Below are 16,494 nucleotides of genomic sequence, written 5' to 3' on the forward strand. Positions count from 1 at the left end.
AGTGAAAGCCGTGCTTGAAAGGAAAGTTATTTGATGTAAGAACTTCGTGTGTAAAGTAACACTGTGGTTACTGAAATATCGTTTTTCTTTCTTCAAACAACACTTGTTACTTCACGATTTCACCTGGGCATAAATACTTCTTTTTCCAAGTCCTCAAAATTTTTTTGTTGAAATACTGCAGATACTTAAATTGTCATTAGCGTCCTTAACACTATTGACTAAACGTTTTTTGCAGTATTTAAAAAAAAAATAAAAAAATTATACAGCATTGCTTTTACAGATCCTGTAGAATTACATCACGGGGATTTGTGTTAATCGCCAAAGGGTTTGGGTTTTCCTTCTGCCTCAGTCCCAAGCGCTGGACTTTTCACAGGAGAAAAGTAGCGGCAGATGTGTGGGCATTCGAGAAGCCTTGCGTTGGTTCTTTAAAACAGAAAACAAATGAAGCTTCAGGAGCAGTTGAACACCTCCAGAGGAAAATAGCCAAAGGAGATTAGCAGTAAAACAAAAAGCGTACATGCTGTTGAAGTGTCTATATAGAGCAAGCAAGACCTCAGAGAAAGAGCGGAGAAATGGGAGTGCAGGACAGGGAAGGGTAGTTCCGAGGAGACAACTAGGATCGAGAATAATTTCTGGGATGATGAAAGAAAGCCGGGTTGGAGAAAGGGAATCGATTCATGAGTGGGTGAAGGAAAAAAAGGCAGGACAGAGGAGGGTGGGGTAGGGAAAGGCACAAGGCGGGGGTCAGGAGGAAAAGGAACTCTCAAGTTAGGGATGTGAAGGCAGGAGAGTACATTTAGGACCGGGATGGGACCTGGAATGGCATACGAGGGTCCTGAATCCTACTCTTCCAGTAGAATCCAGTGTCAAACCCGTGTGTCGTTTCTGCTTTGTACCATACACGCGGTGCGGGTGCATCCAGCCTCTCCGAGGCTGAGGAACAAGAAACGTTAGGTGCAAGCAAGCCACAAGCTTTCGAAAGTGCTCAATTTATTGTTTCAGATATGGTTTTGGTGTTACGTGTATGCCCTATGCATTAGACTTGATTGACCTTGGGCTTTGTTTTTCTTTTTTTAAAAGATTAATACTCAGTCTTACACAATTACAGTTCTTATAGAAAGGAAATACAAACAAGCGCTATAAGAAATACCTGCCTCTTTGCAATGTAAAATCAAAATGTTGATTTCCACCCTTCTCCCTCAAGGACTCTATCGTCAGCAAATGGTAATTCAGACTATTGGTACTGTGCAGTGCTACCTACCACAAAATCTTTAAACCTGTGCCTTAAGTTTTGCAATTCTAAATTCATGTTTTAATTCAGTACAGAAATAGTTGCATTTATATCAGTTCTGAGTCACCTCAACTTCCAACTCCTCGTCTCCCCTGCTTTGTGCAGAGAGCCTTGCAAACCAGCCCCGGATCAGGCTGCCGCACTCCCCCAGCTCAGTTCCAGTCCTTCCCCGTTCCCTAGGTTGAGTGAGCAGGAACGCGGCTGGAGTCGTTCCAGGGTGCGTACCTGTCCGCATAAAGGCAGCGTTGCTTCATCCGCTGCTTAGCAAAAGCTGCAGTCTTCAGTGCCACCACCCCAGTCCAGTTGCCTGCCGAGGTCTGCAGGTTCCGCTGGGTCTCGATGTTGCACGTTTGCCAGCATTCAGACTCTTCCTCTCTCGTTTGCAGAGTCCGTTAGGGCTGCCTGGCTTGAGCGGCTACAAGCAGAGGACCTGCTGGTTTAAAGATGAGTAGTCTCAGTTTTAGCTGAGGTGAGCCCCGTGTGTTTCACTGAGACAAGTCCTAGTAGTAGCAGTATGCTGTTGTCTTCTTCTCCGTTAGGTCAAGTGGCATAAGGTGAAGATCTACTAGATCTAACCGTATTAACAACCATGGAAATACTAATGTGATTAATTTGGGGGCTGGAAAAAGTTAGAAACTGATTTCCAAATATTGTTGTGGCTACAGTTTTAAGACCACTGTTGTAGTTAATGAGCCTGTTTGGAAACCTGAGTCAAGTGACTTTCCCTCCCGCTTTTGAACAAAGTTCGCAGGACCGTGCCTTCCAGGGGCAGAGCGAACGTCACGTATAACATGACAAAAAGGTTTTTTTTGAATTATTTTAAAGCATAACTCAGGCAGGTTTTAGAGCAGTAAAACAATTTATGGTAAGTGAAGCTTCCTCTAATGCTTAGCACCTTCCCGGTGTTACTACAAAGGCCGGTGTTCCCGATTTCTTTTCATAGATACTCATTTTGCCTTGGTCTGTTTTATAACGCGGCTCTAGACTGTCTCTGGAGCGACAGACAATAGTTTTAGTGAGATGGTTTTGGTTACGTTCCAGTTGGTTTCATAAAGGTACCTCACCTCTAGTCATTGTTTCCTCTCTTGCTTCTCTTCAGTGTGTTTTATATTTTGCTGCATCTAAGTAATCAAGAAAATTAGGTTTTGCTAGTATTTGTAGCATCAGTAGCACTACTAGAGTAGTCATACATTAATTTTGGATATAAAGGTGCCTCGTATTCAGGCTTTCTGTGCAGCTCCTTATGCATTTGCCTTACGAGACAATTTCTGCAAATTAGCTCTGTTCTCAATTTCTTTCCACCGCATGCTGTTCGTATTTTGTTTTGCTTTTTGTTTTAAATAGCCTTTTAGCTTTTCTGATACATACTGTGTCTTTGATCAATAAGAATGGATGATGATGTAGTAAAATATTACCACTGTATCATGAGTCAGTTTTGTCTTAGCGTAGACTATTTTTTACCTAAATCACGTTATGATCCATGAGACTTGGATGTGAGCTGGTTGTCAGCCGAGAAACTGCCGATGGCGATAACAAGAGTAACTCGGTTGATCACCTGAAGTCTGCAGGGGAAGAAAAATCATGTTGCTTACGCTTCCAGAAATAGCTTAATTTTGAAGAACGGGAGCCTCATCTGGCTGAAGTTCTTGAATTATTGATAAAATATGGTATCTATCTGTCTTCTACCTGGAACACAGTAAGCAGTTCTCCGTAAATGAAATAGCCTGTGTTTATATGCCATGCGCTCACGAGTTGGATTTCACAGAAAGCTTTTTTGCGGCAACTGTGACTGCGTAACTCCCCGTTCCCCATGCACAGCGTAAGCAGTTCAGAAACGTAACGTCACACAGGCGGGGACGCAGGCGTTGGCCGTGGCGTGTGTTGGGCAGGAGCAGCAGTGGTGAACTTCCAGGCATTGGGCATTATACTTTAATCTGGCTTTCTTGCTTTGGAATAAGTTTTCTTTGGGTTTATCCTATGTCCTTTTTCTGACTTGGGTAATTAACCCCTGTCTGAATCTACGCTACGTACCATTCATCTGGTTATGAATTTAGCAACCAAAGGGAAGTAAACTAAGCTTTTCTTCTGTTTTGATGGTTCCCTAATGAAAGAGAGAATATGCTTCTGACCGGCAAAGGCTAAAGATGATCCAAAGCGATAAAACTATTAGCTAGCTTCCCAGTTAAACATACCGAGGTATAAGCAGCTCTACTGCAATCGTCGGGAGGCAGCAAACTCACGCTGGAGCGTGCCGAGTAAAGGTTGAAGACGTAAGTGGTTCAGAAAGAGAAGGCTAAGGGTTAGTTCCTGTCTAGTCCCCAGTTTAGCCTCCTGTGTTTTGCAATGGAAGTATGCACGTGGTCCAAAAAGGGCAATGATTCTAACATTTGACACAGCTGGAGGTTGTGGCTGTCTTTTGGTGGTTGGTAGGCTTGAAGAAATTTGGTACTTGTTGGTCTTCAAGCAGCTTGGACTCTTTGTCAGGTGAAGAGTAACAGCTGATGCTGTAGCAGAAAGCAGTGGGCCTCCCGCTTCATATGCTGGGCTTAGTATTCGCAGCCATACAATGAGCTTCAGGAAAAAAACCAACATAAACTTCTGGTTTGCTTCCTTGATCACCTCAGTGGCATAAAGACAAAAGCGTAAGAGGAACAAGTAAAAACATTGGGGTTTTTTGACAGCAAAAGGGCCTTGCTTCTCACTAGAGCAATTGCTTACTGTTCAAAAGCAAACTGTACTTTTCTGCTCCTTGCAGTACCCTTCTGATGTTGGAAGACATTAAGCTAATTCTTCCAGGATAAACATATATAGGCTCAAAATAGTCATTTCCCATCAGATTGTATGCATCTGGACTTAACTTCTAACAACGTCTGTAGAATCAGCAACACTTAAATGCTCTCCTTCAGCTTACTAACATGTTGCTATTGGTATGCTCCGATCGCACCTGCCCAACAGCGTAAAATTTGTTTCCTGCAATTTGACAGAGAATTTTGCTCTCGGACAAATAAATACCAATCCAGCGCAGAGACGCTTACAGCACCCAGACTAGAATACGGGTAAAAGGGGGCATCAAAAGAAAATACTGTGCGCTCTGTCTTTAATACATGAGTTCAGATTTCTCTTAGCTGCTATATTAACCGTTCTTGATAAAACCACGATACCAAGTTGGCGTTGAACAGCAGATGCTTAGATAAAATGATGATTGCTTACCTGAGTGTTTTAATATGAACTTATTATGTCTTTCTAGGAAGGAACAAAGCGTGAAGTTCCCTGAAGACTTTTCAGTTAACCTTCCTAATCTCCTTAAATTCATTTTACATCACTCAAGTCTTTCTTCGTCAGAGCCCTGTACCAAAGAATGCCTACACAAAGAGACAGTTCTGCAGCAAGGACACATCTCCCACTTAGAGAGAGAAATTCAGACGTTAAGATCGGAGATCAGTGCCCTTCATCAGGCCCACGACCAGCTTGAAGCACAGCTCTCCGAAGCTCGGAGAGAGGAACAGAGGCTACAGCAGCAAAAACACAGACTGGAAAAGCAGCACAAGACTCTGCAGCTCCACAGTGAGCAGTTACAGGCCACATATAACCAGAAGAATCAAGAATTATTAGAAATGGCTGAAAAGCTTCAAGAATTAGCTGATGCATCAGAAAATCTCCTTAAAGAGAATACTTTACTGAGAATCCTGGTGGCATCGAGGGAAGGAAAGCTACAGAGCAAAGATGAAATTAAAGAATCCCTGCGGTCAGAGCAAACACTTTCTGAAGATCACGATGTATCAGTTTCAACAGCTGCTGCCACATCAGAGGAGAAAAGGATTGATAATACTGATAGCATAGAGACAGAGCACAGTAGTGGAAACAGGACAGAATGATTGCTTACACAAAGTCAAATGATGCAGTATTGGGTAGGTATTTATGCAAATTTTATTGAAATTCATTGTAAATAAAGACTTCTTCCCCCACATGATCTAGAAAAAGAAAAATCAAATGGAATATTTTTGTATACTTGAACAACTTATTAGATACCCACATCTAAAGAGAAGAGGAGAATGGAAAACACTTTCTGCACTTTACTATTGCACTAACTTGCAAACACCTATCCATTTAAATTAAAATGCTGATTTTTAGGGGCAGCAGTGTGAAGCACCTCTGACCAAGGACCAGTTATTTTTCACTGGCTTTCTCTTACAGCTGCTAGAAGAGAAATTAGACCTTTGATTTATACTTTTCCGTAATTTCTGAAGTTTGCCCTTTACACTGCGTTCTCTTTGCTGAATTAAAATAGAGATACTTCATCTGTGTAATCAGTAAACTTGAATGGACAAAGTCATCTCGCTACAACTATTCTGTTCTAGAACTTCAGCACTTTGTATCACTTTTGTATACCGGTTCTCTGTCTTGAAACCTGCAAGAGCCACGTGTGAACTGTTCTCTACTGGAAACTAAAGAAAGTCTTATCGAATTAATCCTTTTCTTTTTGATTTGTAAGGGGTCTAGGAGACAGCAGTTTAACTGTATGGGTCTTGCTATACATGCAAGTCTCATGGACTAGTATCTTAAAAAAAAAAAAAAAAAAGCACGTGCCAGGGTGAGAACAGCCCTGTCGGCTGTACCCCATACTGTACTCCAGAGGCAACAGCAGGAGCTTTTTGCTGCTGACAGCATTAATTTTGCTTCAAATTATAGCCTTCAATTAAAAAAAAAAAAAAAAAGGCAAATGTAGCACTAAAACTGCAAGTCAACGTCTTACTGTAGAAGAAAGGGACGAGCCTTTTTGGCTAGGCCGTTATCGTCTTGCGCGCAGTTACAGTTCTCAAGCTTGCTCGGCCTACGTTACTCAGTTATTCCACGTGGCCAGGTACAAGAAGCAAGGCTAATGCTTCCTACGGAGCTGAAGAACTTGGACTTCATTATTTGTAACTTATCTCAGGGAACAGATTTACAGTAGCTTTTCTTCTCCTAGGCAAGTGAGTGTTTAAAAATGTCAGTAGGCAAAGGAAGCTATGTATAAAGTCATAGAAAACAGGTCAGTGGCCTCAAAGCACGCGTGCCTGCCCTAAGAGTTTTAGAATATGTAAGCTGCCTCTGGTGGCTCAGTGTTGTTCCTTCTCCTCCCCGCAAACTTTGAGGTCCAGAACTCCCCATTTAACACGTCTTTTTACAGTTCCTAGAGCTGAACGGTAGCACAGAGCGGAGGGAAGGGATGTCCTTATTGGGAAGGACTTCACCATTGCCAGCTAAAAACTTGTACGAACTGACAAGCAATCTGTCTCCCTTCCCCCACCAACATTTGTTTTTGTAGGAAAGACTGAAACTTATCTTGTAGTAGTACAGTTAAATCAAGAGACTTATCTACAAGATACATTAACTGAATTCTATAGTTGACTGGTTGTCTGCAGACTAAAATGCCTTTTTACAACAGGCTGTTAACATATACCCTAACTGCTAAGGACACAAACAGGGGTTCTAGGAAAAATTCATACTAGTTGCACTTACGCCAGTTTTAATAAGTAACCACTTCTGCAGCTTCAGCATGCAGACCTACAGAAGGGAAAAGCCTGCTCTACTGCCATTTCAAACTCCTGGAAACCTTCTGGACCATCCCTGGGGGTTCAATATCCATCATTAGTTCCCAGGCTGGAATCCCTCAAAACGGCAGTTTCCTTGCAGTAGCTACATAGTTGGAGAACTCGGTTCTAGCAGCCAAAAGCTGAACCCACCTAGCTGCAACTAAAGGAAATCACTTCCTTCCTTGTAGCTCCTGTGTTTCCTCCCTCAACATTTTACTGAAGGCTTATACCTTCTTTTCAAAGGAAGCATTCTGCATTAGTCCAATAAACTGTTAAGAGTAGGAGTTCTGACTTTATGGCTGTGCACTCAAGCTAGTAGCAGAAGCAAGCTTTAACTGCAGATCTGGTTTTGAAGGTCTGGAGTCCCATCTACAGTTGTGGTTCAGGAGTCCCCGTGTGCGTTATGTACAGGTGCATCATATTCCCATATGCTGTGGAACACGAGGCAAAAAGCTTCCGGCAGCCTATTTACAGTTCACAGTTGTAAAGTAGTTCACATTACAGTAGTAGCTCCATCAAAATAGGCTCAGCTAAACATTCAAGTAACAAAAACCGCTAGTAGTCTCTTCACACCAGAATATCCCGGTGTCCATTGCCGGCAATGGACGTTACGCCAGGTGAGTCAGCTCCCGTCAGAGGGGAATTAGGATACGCAGTTGATGCAAAGTGCAACTTCTCAGTGCATGCAGTTGCAAACAAAGCTTATTTAATCCTCATCAGGGTGTTTTCTGATGAGTAGTGTGCATGTGACCAGGTTCTTCACAGTACAGAGATTCTTCTGCTGGTTACGCGCATCACAAGCATCGTCCATACACGTGTTGCTCCACGTTAGCTATGCACTTCTGTGCCATTTGGAGTCAGCTTCGCTTTCCTCTCTACACAAGGTCCTTTAGCAGAGTACTGCACCAGAAGAAAGGGCTCTTTGGTTTCTCCTTCACCCACGATGCTTTCCTCATCTTCAGACTGGCTGATCCTCTGCAGACGCAGGTAACACCAGCAGCCCAGTATCAAGGCACCAAGAGCCGCAATAGCAATCAAAATAACAATAACAGTCACCACTCCGGTGGTGGGGCTATGATCCATAATAGACATGGTCAATATTTCGGATTGGCCGACTTCTTTCAGGAGATTCTTCTGGCCGACCTCTTTCAGGAGATTCTTCTGGCCTCACTATCAGGCTTGCTGCATCTTCCAACTCCTGCAGTGGAAAAAAATAGACCATGAAGTTGTGTAGTTTCACCGTATTCAGCAACGTTACATTCATGGTTGGTGTCCTTCACAATGGCACGTGACCCTCTTGCATTCAGTGCTTTGAGCTTCTCACGTTCCTATAGTTCTTACTCATTTTAAGCTATTTCTTCAAACTGCCTTTGAAGATGCAGGTTTCTACATCAAACTAAAGCAAATGAAGGCTAAGCTTACTTCACCCCTTGACGTGCTTGTCAAGATAGCCCGTGGTCAGCCTGCTAAGCGGTAACAATTTTTACTAGGCAACAGAAGATGAGACAAGACACTGACACAGAATAGACTGTATGGAAGTTATACAATGTAGCATAGAGAGATTTAAAACTATTTAATACAAATGCTAAATCATGGGTGAGCTCTCAAATCCATGACAAGGTAGCAATTCCTTTAGTTTTTGTAAAGGAATCCTACAGAAACAGTACATTTGAGAGTCAGAAGTCTGGCCATTTTTTAAATTTAATTTACAGACAGCCGCCTTCCATACTAACAGTTCCAGGCTTGGTAAGCTAATTGCAAAGGTAATTGCAGTGCTAATGCATTACTAGAAGCCTGTCTGTTTAGAAGGGCTGACTACATGGTAATTAATTGGTTGTTCATTGAGCTGATAAAAACAACAGATGTAGCTTTATGTGCATTTTTCGTAAGAAGCAGGTAGAGCTACATTTATTGAAGACTAACAAAACACAAGGGGAAGATCATTATTTTAAGATTCCACTCCTCTTAGTGGCTTTCAAACCACAAGAGCAAGGTAGTGTGTTAGGACTGCAGCTGAGATTGGAGCAGAGGCAGCAGGCAGGAAAGCGGGAGAGAGGAGGAGACTTCCTTAGTCTGCCGCAGAGTTTTGGCAGGACAAGAATGTAAAGGAACTGTCTTTTGCTGCTTCCACTTCCGAATTCACAACACTCTGTAAGGGGTCATGTGAGCCTTGCCTTAAGTGTAAAAGTTACTGTTTACAAAGTTGGTAGCTTTACATTCCTCTACTTCAACTGGGACATAAGATGAAGTCATTCCTTACCTTTTCTTTTCTACTACCCTAGCTCTTTAACAAGACAGAAACTCATGGAAGGCTTTAGTAGAGACCAGAGCCAGTCCTACCCAGGAACATCTCTTACCCCTGTATGGCTGTAGGAATCGGGTTAGGGCTCAGTAGTACAAGTTCAGGTACAACAGGGGGAGTCCCTAGTGGATCTAAGGTCAGCTGCAAGTGCAGAACAATGACGTCTGCATTTCATCTGATGTGTAGCCGCTGACTAGTGGTGGAGTAACAGGAGGATCTTCTGACTGCCCTAAGTGCCAGCCCATTGACGGCCACACACCTTTCCAGGAAAGGCTCTTCCTCACCACCGTTGTTGCAGTCTCCCAGCTGGAACACCAGCCCGGAGCGCGAGCATCTCCATACGAACCCCTCAGGAGGGGTCACTTTTAACCAGCCCTGAGCCAGAACCATTGGTTACTGTGAGCGTTACCCGCTGCACTTCAGTTCTCACCAGCATTTCACCCTGCAAGAGTCAAGGCAATTACAGCGCAGTGTCCTTACCAACAAGAGCTCCAGCTAGAGACCAAGCGTATTCCCTGACGTCTCATGGAATGGCCGACCCGTGCACGCTGCCACACAGCCATTTCAGCAAGGACACATCCACTAAAGAGAAGTTCAGCACGAGTGTCACTGGGGTCCAGTGTCGCATAACCAACTTGCACACGCCCTGGCTACATTTCCAGCCCTAGAAACTACAGCAACCAATAGCTTGTAGCATACCGCTTGTAGCGTACCCGATACAACCAACCAAGTCCTGCAGGCCTGATTTTGCCCAAGCAAGAAAAACAGAACCAAACCAACCACGCCACACCCCCTCAGCAGAGCTACGTGCTCACTGCAGCTGGAGAGGTGTATGATTTTTGTCATCGTCATCTTGGTTCTGCAGTGTTTATTCACCACAGGGCGATCAGCTGAGGGTGATTAAGAGTGACTTTCATGTAGTTTGTTTTCCTCAGGGCATGTCTGAACTGCAGCACTGGGTGATCTAGCCACAGCAGTACAGCATCAGCATAAACGATGGTTTGCCTTGCTTCTCATGCAGCACCTGCATGTCCACATTAAGCCCTCTTCTGCAGCTTGCACAATCGCCAGCAGCAATGACAACCTACTAGCACTGTTTCTCTGCAGCAGTTTGGTGCAGCACATAACCTCACATGAGAACTAAACGGTTACTGTCACCTAAAAAATAGCTTTTAACACTGGAAACTAGCATTGAAAATGCTACCACTCTGCCAGACTTCGAGTAGACAGCATCAGCTACATCCTCAGCTATGCACCAGCTGTATCGCCATCCTCTCTGTCTCCAGGATCTCTCAGCAAGCTGTTTTTAGACCTCAGCATAATAGCTAGCAAGGCACAGACCTCCGCAAGCAGTCTTGAGAAACACATTTGAAAGCAAGAGCGAGGCGTTGGGTCTGGGTAACAGAGGACCTACATCTATCTGGACTGTAAGAGAATATATTTCTCCCTCCTCCTTTCGAACAGCTGCAGACCGCAATGGTCTCGGTTTGACCTGGAAGACACAAGCAGGTCTGAGAGTTCCTATTTGAGGGAGAAACAGGGCTCTTCAAGGGCGCAGACCTCTGTCTTGAGACAAGGCTTTCTCTTACCAGGTTACACACTGGGCTCTTGCCGTTCCCCTTTCTTTTGGCACCCTGAGGCGTACAGCTGGACTGTAACAGTCCACTGTTGGGAAGGTGCTTTTTCTGATCAAAGCATGCACAGGAGCAATTCGGAGGAGTTGTGAGCGGTAGGCATTTATCGCTGTCCTTGTGTGAAGGGCTGCACAGTACTTTCTTAATTCTTGTTTACTGTTCTTGGACACTCCTGTTTAACACCACAGTTACTGCTTAATAACACTGCTACCGCTTGCTTGAAGCTGCGAGGCGATTTAACCCCTGCTTCCACCTTTTGGAAAAATCCTGATGCTCAACTACACAGAGATCAGACCCAAGCCTCCCTCAGTCTTGTTTCTCAGCAGGCACTGGGAAGAACCTTGCAGGCCCACGTGCACTCCAGGAGTGGGTGACTTCAGTCACTGGCAACTCCCACACAGCTGATGCTTCTAGAATATAGGAGGTTCTGCAGCAGATGCCAGTCAGGAGCATAAGCAGAGAGTCTCAAGGTGCAGAGCTGGCCAGGAGGAACATGCTGATGACTTTGGGTACGACAGCTTTGTTTGCTTATCCTCTGCTCTAGCAAGTCAACCCAGCTTATTTGTGACAGCTCCTTCTAAAATAAATACACATGAATCCTTTACAAAAGGACAGATTTAACAACTGGGAGATCATCTTCTCTTGTAGAAGTCTTGCTCCTAACTTTATACACAATGAAGAATATTATCAGACTCATCCTTCCATCTAAGGGTCATTTGTATTTATTATTACCAACTAGAAGAGCTCTTTAAGACAACTGAGATGTTAACAGTAGTAGATATAAAGAGAAGAGAAAGTTGCAGGACCTCTCCTTGAGGCAGGATGTTCTACAGGAATGCTCACTCTGTTTACACTAGAAAGTTACTTCTAGCTGGGTTAGGCTCTCCTGTGTCTCAAGTGATTTTGCTTTGACAAGGCAAGGTAGAAAGTGGTAGAGATGAAGAACCAGGACCTCCAGGATGCACGAGGCTGATTTACCCTTATTAAACAATTTCCAGTCCAAATTTGAATGCAACACAGCAACTTAGAGATTCCTCTTAAAGATCTTGCTTGGCCAATTACCTTTAAAATTCTGAATGCTTTTTCTATTTCATTAAAAGTTCAAAGGATCTGCATCAGTTTGAACTCTGGGACAGAAAAGAGCACAACTTCCTCTGGATGTACTGCCCAGTAAATTCCCCTTCTCTAGGCAGAGAGGTGAGTGTGATCTCACATCAATACCGTCAAGACAATCAGGTTGCATCGAGAAGCCCTTCCTAGCTTCTATTATTTGGAAAGCTCCTCACATCTTTGCACCATACCATAGTTAATGCTAAGAGTTGTAGGGGAAAAAAGCCTACGTGTCTTTGGAAAGATTATTCCATGGACATTCACCTTCTAGGGAAAGGACAACTAGATAAAATTTCACTTTCTCAAAGCACTTCAACTCCACTTCTCAATGAGATAAAGGTGAAGTGTAGAAGTCGTTCCTTCTGCAGGCATGGCCTCTTCTTCCCACTCAGGGAGCCTGGAGCCAGCACCCTCCATCAAGTCAGGTCTTAAGCATCGTACACATTTACAATGGCTCAAACAGATACTTAATGGTGCGTGATAGTAACTGGGATGGTAGCACTGTTAGTATTAGCTTTGAATAGTGGTTGGTGTCGTTCCCCCCCCCCCCAAATGCCTGCAGTGTTCTGGCACTGAAAGCTACAGCGTTGCTGCTAGCTCATGCTGCTATTTTTCTGGCTTTTGGTCACTGTACACCTAGAGCTAAAGCTCTCCCGCAGCCTTAATTCTATCCTTAACACCGTACATCTGCATGTTGTAGCAATACTAGTAAGAACTACCAGAGAGGCCTTTGCTTTCTGTGTTGTTTTCTAGATGCAGAACTCCAACCTCACTACTCTTTCCACCAGCAACGGACTGAAATCAAGATTAAGCGGTCTTCAGAGTCCACTTCTTGATGGGAGAAATACTGCGTTCCGTAGATCCCCTTAAATTGATCCAAAGGAGATTACCATGAGCTTTCAGACTCACTTTTCCCTTAAAGCATACCTGAGCTAAAAAAAAAACCCCATGAGCATACCAGGAGCAGCACTGACTTCATTTATCACTTTTACTGTAAGATATTAAAAGCTGTAAATTCCTGATCTTAAAGTGATGGCTAACACCATCCATATATACTTGGTGGCGCTTCTAGTGCTCTATCCCTTCCCACCACACTCGCTACCAAAGCGAGCATCTCGGCATATTTACTCATTAGCAAGATTAGTCAGATTCACTGGTGGGAACTGCAAATAGCCTCTCTCAGTTCTTACAGCAATCAAGCAGTGAAAACATCAGCTATAAACAATTTTTCCATAAATAACTGCTTCTTTTCTTTTTTGCCTAATACCAGCTTCTACTCAGAACTTCATTTGTGAAGTTTTATTATCCAATTCAGAAGCTGTAAGTAAAGGACAAACAGAAAGGCAGTTTAAATTGCAGAAGGCTGCTAGGGGACAAATTCAATGCAAGGCTGGCATTAGTTTCTAAACCAAGTTCTTCCACGATTATAGGCATTCTGCTGCTAAGTTTGCTATCGTTAATGCCTGCGGGCATATTTCTGAAGAGAAATACTGCTACCACAGAAGCCAAAGCTATAGGAAGAGGCTTCTAAAGCAAATCTCCTATAGTTTGCCCAAATATACCAAAGTCCTCAAGCAGTTATGTTTAAGGTCCAAGGCTTTGGGTTTTTGGGGGAAGGTGGGAAGTATACTTTCTATTACAGCATTTCACCTGAATAAGTTGAATGGGGCAAGGCAAAGGAAATGATAATAAAACTACCAGAGTGACCTTCAGCTTAAAAAATTTAAAAAAAATTTAGTAATGACTGCTTACTTAAGAAGCCTTCATGTTAAGACCTTTAAGAGACAACGTAACAGCAGCTTGCACTATATGCTACTAATTGTGAAAAATGCTTTTTCCTGTATCTCCCAGTAAAATTACTTTTGAGGAACGCTGCATACTCATCACAAGAGCATCCTTATTGCCAATGGAAAATGAGGGGAAAACCCTCTGGGGAAATCAGAGCTGCAGTTCTGCCGTTGGCACACAAGTGCGTACAGCACCCACGCTACCCAGCCATAGAGAGTGGGGCCCTTACAATACAGGAGGGCTCAGGCTTCACCACTTCAAAAAAAAAAAGTGGGACCACCGTTATTCTTAATTAACTCCAGTTAATGCCACCTCTTTCTGATAAAACCAAGTTACCTTGCACAATCTGGGGCTTGCCCAGAGGCTATTTTAGAAGCAGGGAGATGTTTAGTAGAAGCCTTCAATGCAAATCTCTTCCTCCCAACCCTTATTATGCTTGTGATGAGGAATAAAAGAGCAGGGAAGGCAGCTAAAAAAGCCTTTTCTGTAGGGAATTAGCTAGGGACCATCTTCCAACAACTTAGCATTCAAGCAACTGTTGGAAACACTAGAACAAAACCCGATACCTAACAGCGTTGACTGGAACAGCAGTTAGTTTCCGCATGAGGTGTAGTAGTACCTTACCCTTAATCAAGAATCATTTTTAAAGCTTTACACAGAAAGCTAAACCACACAGAAGTTAATATTTTACAGAAGACCCTAAGATGAAGAGAGGGGAGAGCTGCTGCTCTAGGAAGTTTCCGAGACACAGTGACACAATTTCAAGAGCGGGCAGACCTCGGCAGCAGAGCAAGCGGACTAGGCTTACACTGTAACTGCCTGTCAGGCAGGTCAGCCAGTTTACGCAGAACTAGAAGCGGGTTTCTAGTGTTAAGACCGTGTTTGCTTCAGAGGCAATGGCATGGCTGGCAAAGCATCTGTCACACTCTAGATTTATATTTGTCAGCGTCACATCCACACGGGGCTCTAATGAGAGGTCTGTCCAGATAACAGGGTCACTTCTGACAGTCCGTTATCAGAAGTAACATGCTGTGTATATCCTGTGGCATAGCTTAAATCTTGATATATTAGAAAAATTGCTGAGATGGAAACATTAAGTTTGCTGGTAAAAAACCTTTTTCTATTTACACATTCAAGGTAGTTATCCAAATGTGTGGTTTGGGGTTTTTTAATGGCTTTGTTTAAGAGCAGCTAGATAGCACCCATACATTTCTGATATTCAAGCAGTTTTTACACTCAGCTCAAATCCTCAGACTGCAAGCACCCCGAAAGTCTACCACATACCTGTACTGAGCAGCTCAAGAGCTCAGGCTAGGAGTCCTCTACTCAGAGTTTCAGAATCACCTTATTAGAAAAGCGAAGGTCACACTAGTTTTGGATCTTGTCTGGCAGGCCTTCCTCCTCGCTCCTCCCCTGTGGAGAGGAATCACATTGGTCTCTAGATGCTCCGCATCCCCAGTCCCTTTTGCTCTTGGCTTTCCGGAGTTACGTAACGAGGTCTCACCATCGGCTTCTGGTACGGGCGGTCAGGGAAAGATCCGATCCCATTTCACCTACCTGCTCATCAAGGCAAGAGTCTTACAAGTTGTTCCGAGTTCTTTAGGTCTATTCAAAAGCAACACCTACTGACAGATGCCTACACCTGCATTGGGGTCAGGAAGAGAGGGAGACAGCACGGTAGACTGCGGATGCTCGGAGGAAGGAACAAGGTGCGTTTTGAACCACTCCCGTTACGGCGAGCTCCCAGGACTGTCAACATAATGGTCGCTTTGGACTCATTCTGCAGCACGTACCCAGCTCCTCGCACTGGGCTTCGCGGCGCTGAGCCTCTCCGGCCGGGAGGAGCCCGGCTGCCGCCGAGGAGCCGTGAGGCATCGCCTTGTGACTGCAGCACGGCGGCGGCAACGGCGCCGGGAGAAGGGGGCCGAGCCCCCGGGCGGGCAGCGGGGCGGCACGGGCCGCTCGGGAGGACGGAGCGGAGCCGCCGCCCGGGCCGGGCCCCGCCGGGGGAGCCCCGGGCCACCCCTCGGGGCCTGCGGGGCGCCCCAGCCCGGCTCGGGAGCGAGGCAGGGCCGGAGCGGAGCCCGCCGCCGCCCGGGCGCGGACCCCTCCCGCCGGGCCGCCTCAGACACAAAGAGCGGCTCCGCCGCGGCGGCGCCCGGGAAGGGGCGGCCCGGGCCCGGGCTGCGGGGGGAAGCGCAGGCGGCCCCTCACGCTGCTCCCGACCCCCGCCCCGGCTCACGGCATGGCGGGCCCGCCCCCCCCGAGCCCTCGGGCCCCGCACGGAGCCTCACCTCCCCCCGCCCTGCTGCCGGGACGGACCCCACCGCGCCCCCCGCCCCAGGCGCTCACCGTCTGCCGCGGCCCCGCCGCACGGCGCCCCCGCCGCACCCACCGACGCCACCGCGGGCGCGACAGCTCCTTCCCCGCCCGCGCCGCCTTATATCGGGGGCCGGGCGGCGCCGAGCGGCGGCCAATCGGGGCCCGGCGCGCAGGGCCCGGCCAGCAACAGCTGACGGGCGGGGCGGCGGCGGCTCGGCCCGCCCCTTCCCTTCCCTGCCCCGGCAGCGGCGGTGGGCGGCCGCCCCGCCCCGGGAGGGTCGGCGGGTGTCGGGGAGCGGGGCCGCGGGCCCCGAGGAAGGCGAAGCTGAGGTAAAGGGCTGCCCTGAGGGGGCGCGCCCCTTCCCGCCGCCGCGCCCTTCCCGCCGCCGCCGCCGCCGCCCTCCGTCGCCTCAGCCCCGCGCGGCGGCGAGGCGAGGGCGTGAGGGAGCCGCGGGCGGGCGGGCGGGAAGACGC

The 16,494-nt window shown here is 46.2% G+C and overlaps 2 protein-coding genes across 6 annotated transcripts in view; one reads left to right on the plus strand and one right to left on the minus strand.

Moving 5' to 3' along the window:
• The window catches only part of TXNDC11 (thioredoxin domain containing 11), a 34,960-nt gene extending 29,777 nt beyond the window's left edge, over positions 1 to 5,183 (plus strand). For both annotated transcript variants that reach the window (XM_082313517.1, XM_082313518.1), the window contains one exon: positions 4,539 to 5,183. In XM_082313517.1, the coding sequence (XP_082169643.1) occupies positions 4,539 to 5,166 (628 nt within the window). In that variant the 3' untranslated portion in view covers positions 5,167 to 5,183. The remainder of the gene's footprint in view (positions 1 to 4,538) is intronic.
• Positions 5,184 to 5,201: 18 nt separating this feature from the next.
• On the minus strand, positions 5,202 to 16,116 carry SNN (stannin). Of its 4 annotated transcripts, none has more exons than XM_082313519.1 (3): positions 16,051 to 16,116; positions 14,983 to 15,255; positions 5,203 to 8,062 (listed from the first exon to the last, which is right to left on the minus strand). In XM_082313519.1, exon 3 carries the CDS (start codon positions 7,954 to 7,956, stop codon positions 7,693 to 7,695), a length of 264 nt encoding a protein of 87 aa, XP_082169645.1. In that variant the 5' UTR covers positions 7,957 to 8,062; positions 14,983 to 15,255; positions 16,051 to 16,116; the 3' UTR covers positions 5,203 to 7,692. The 4 variants fall into 4 exon arrangements, with proteins under 4 accessions (XP_082169648.1, XP_082169645.1, XP_082169646.1 ...); XM_082313520.1 differs by having other exon boundaries at positions 14,983 to 15,111; positions 16,051 to 16,105; XM_082313522.1 differs by lacking the exon at positions 14,983 to 15,255 and having other exon boundaries at positions 5,202 to 8,062; positions 16,051 to 16,097.
• Positions 16,117 to 16,494: the final 378 nt, after the last annotated feature.

Source organism: Platalea leucorodia, assembly GCF_965183815.1.
Source record: "Platalea leucorodia genome assembly, chromosome: 5".
Taxonomy (NCBI): Eukaryota; Metazoa; Chordata; class Aves; order Pelecaniformes; family Threskiornithidae; genus Platalea; species Platalea leucorodia.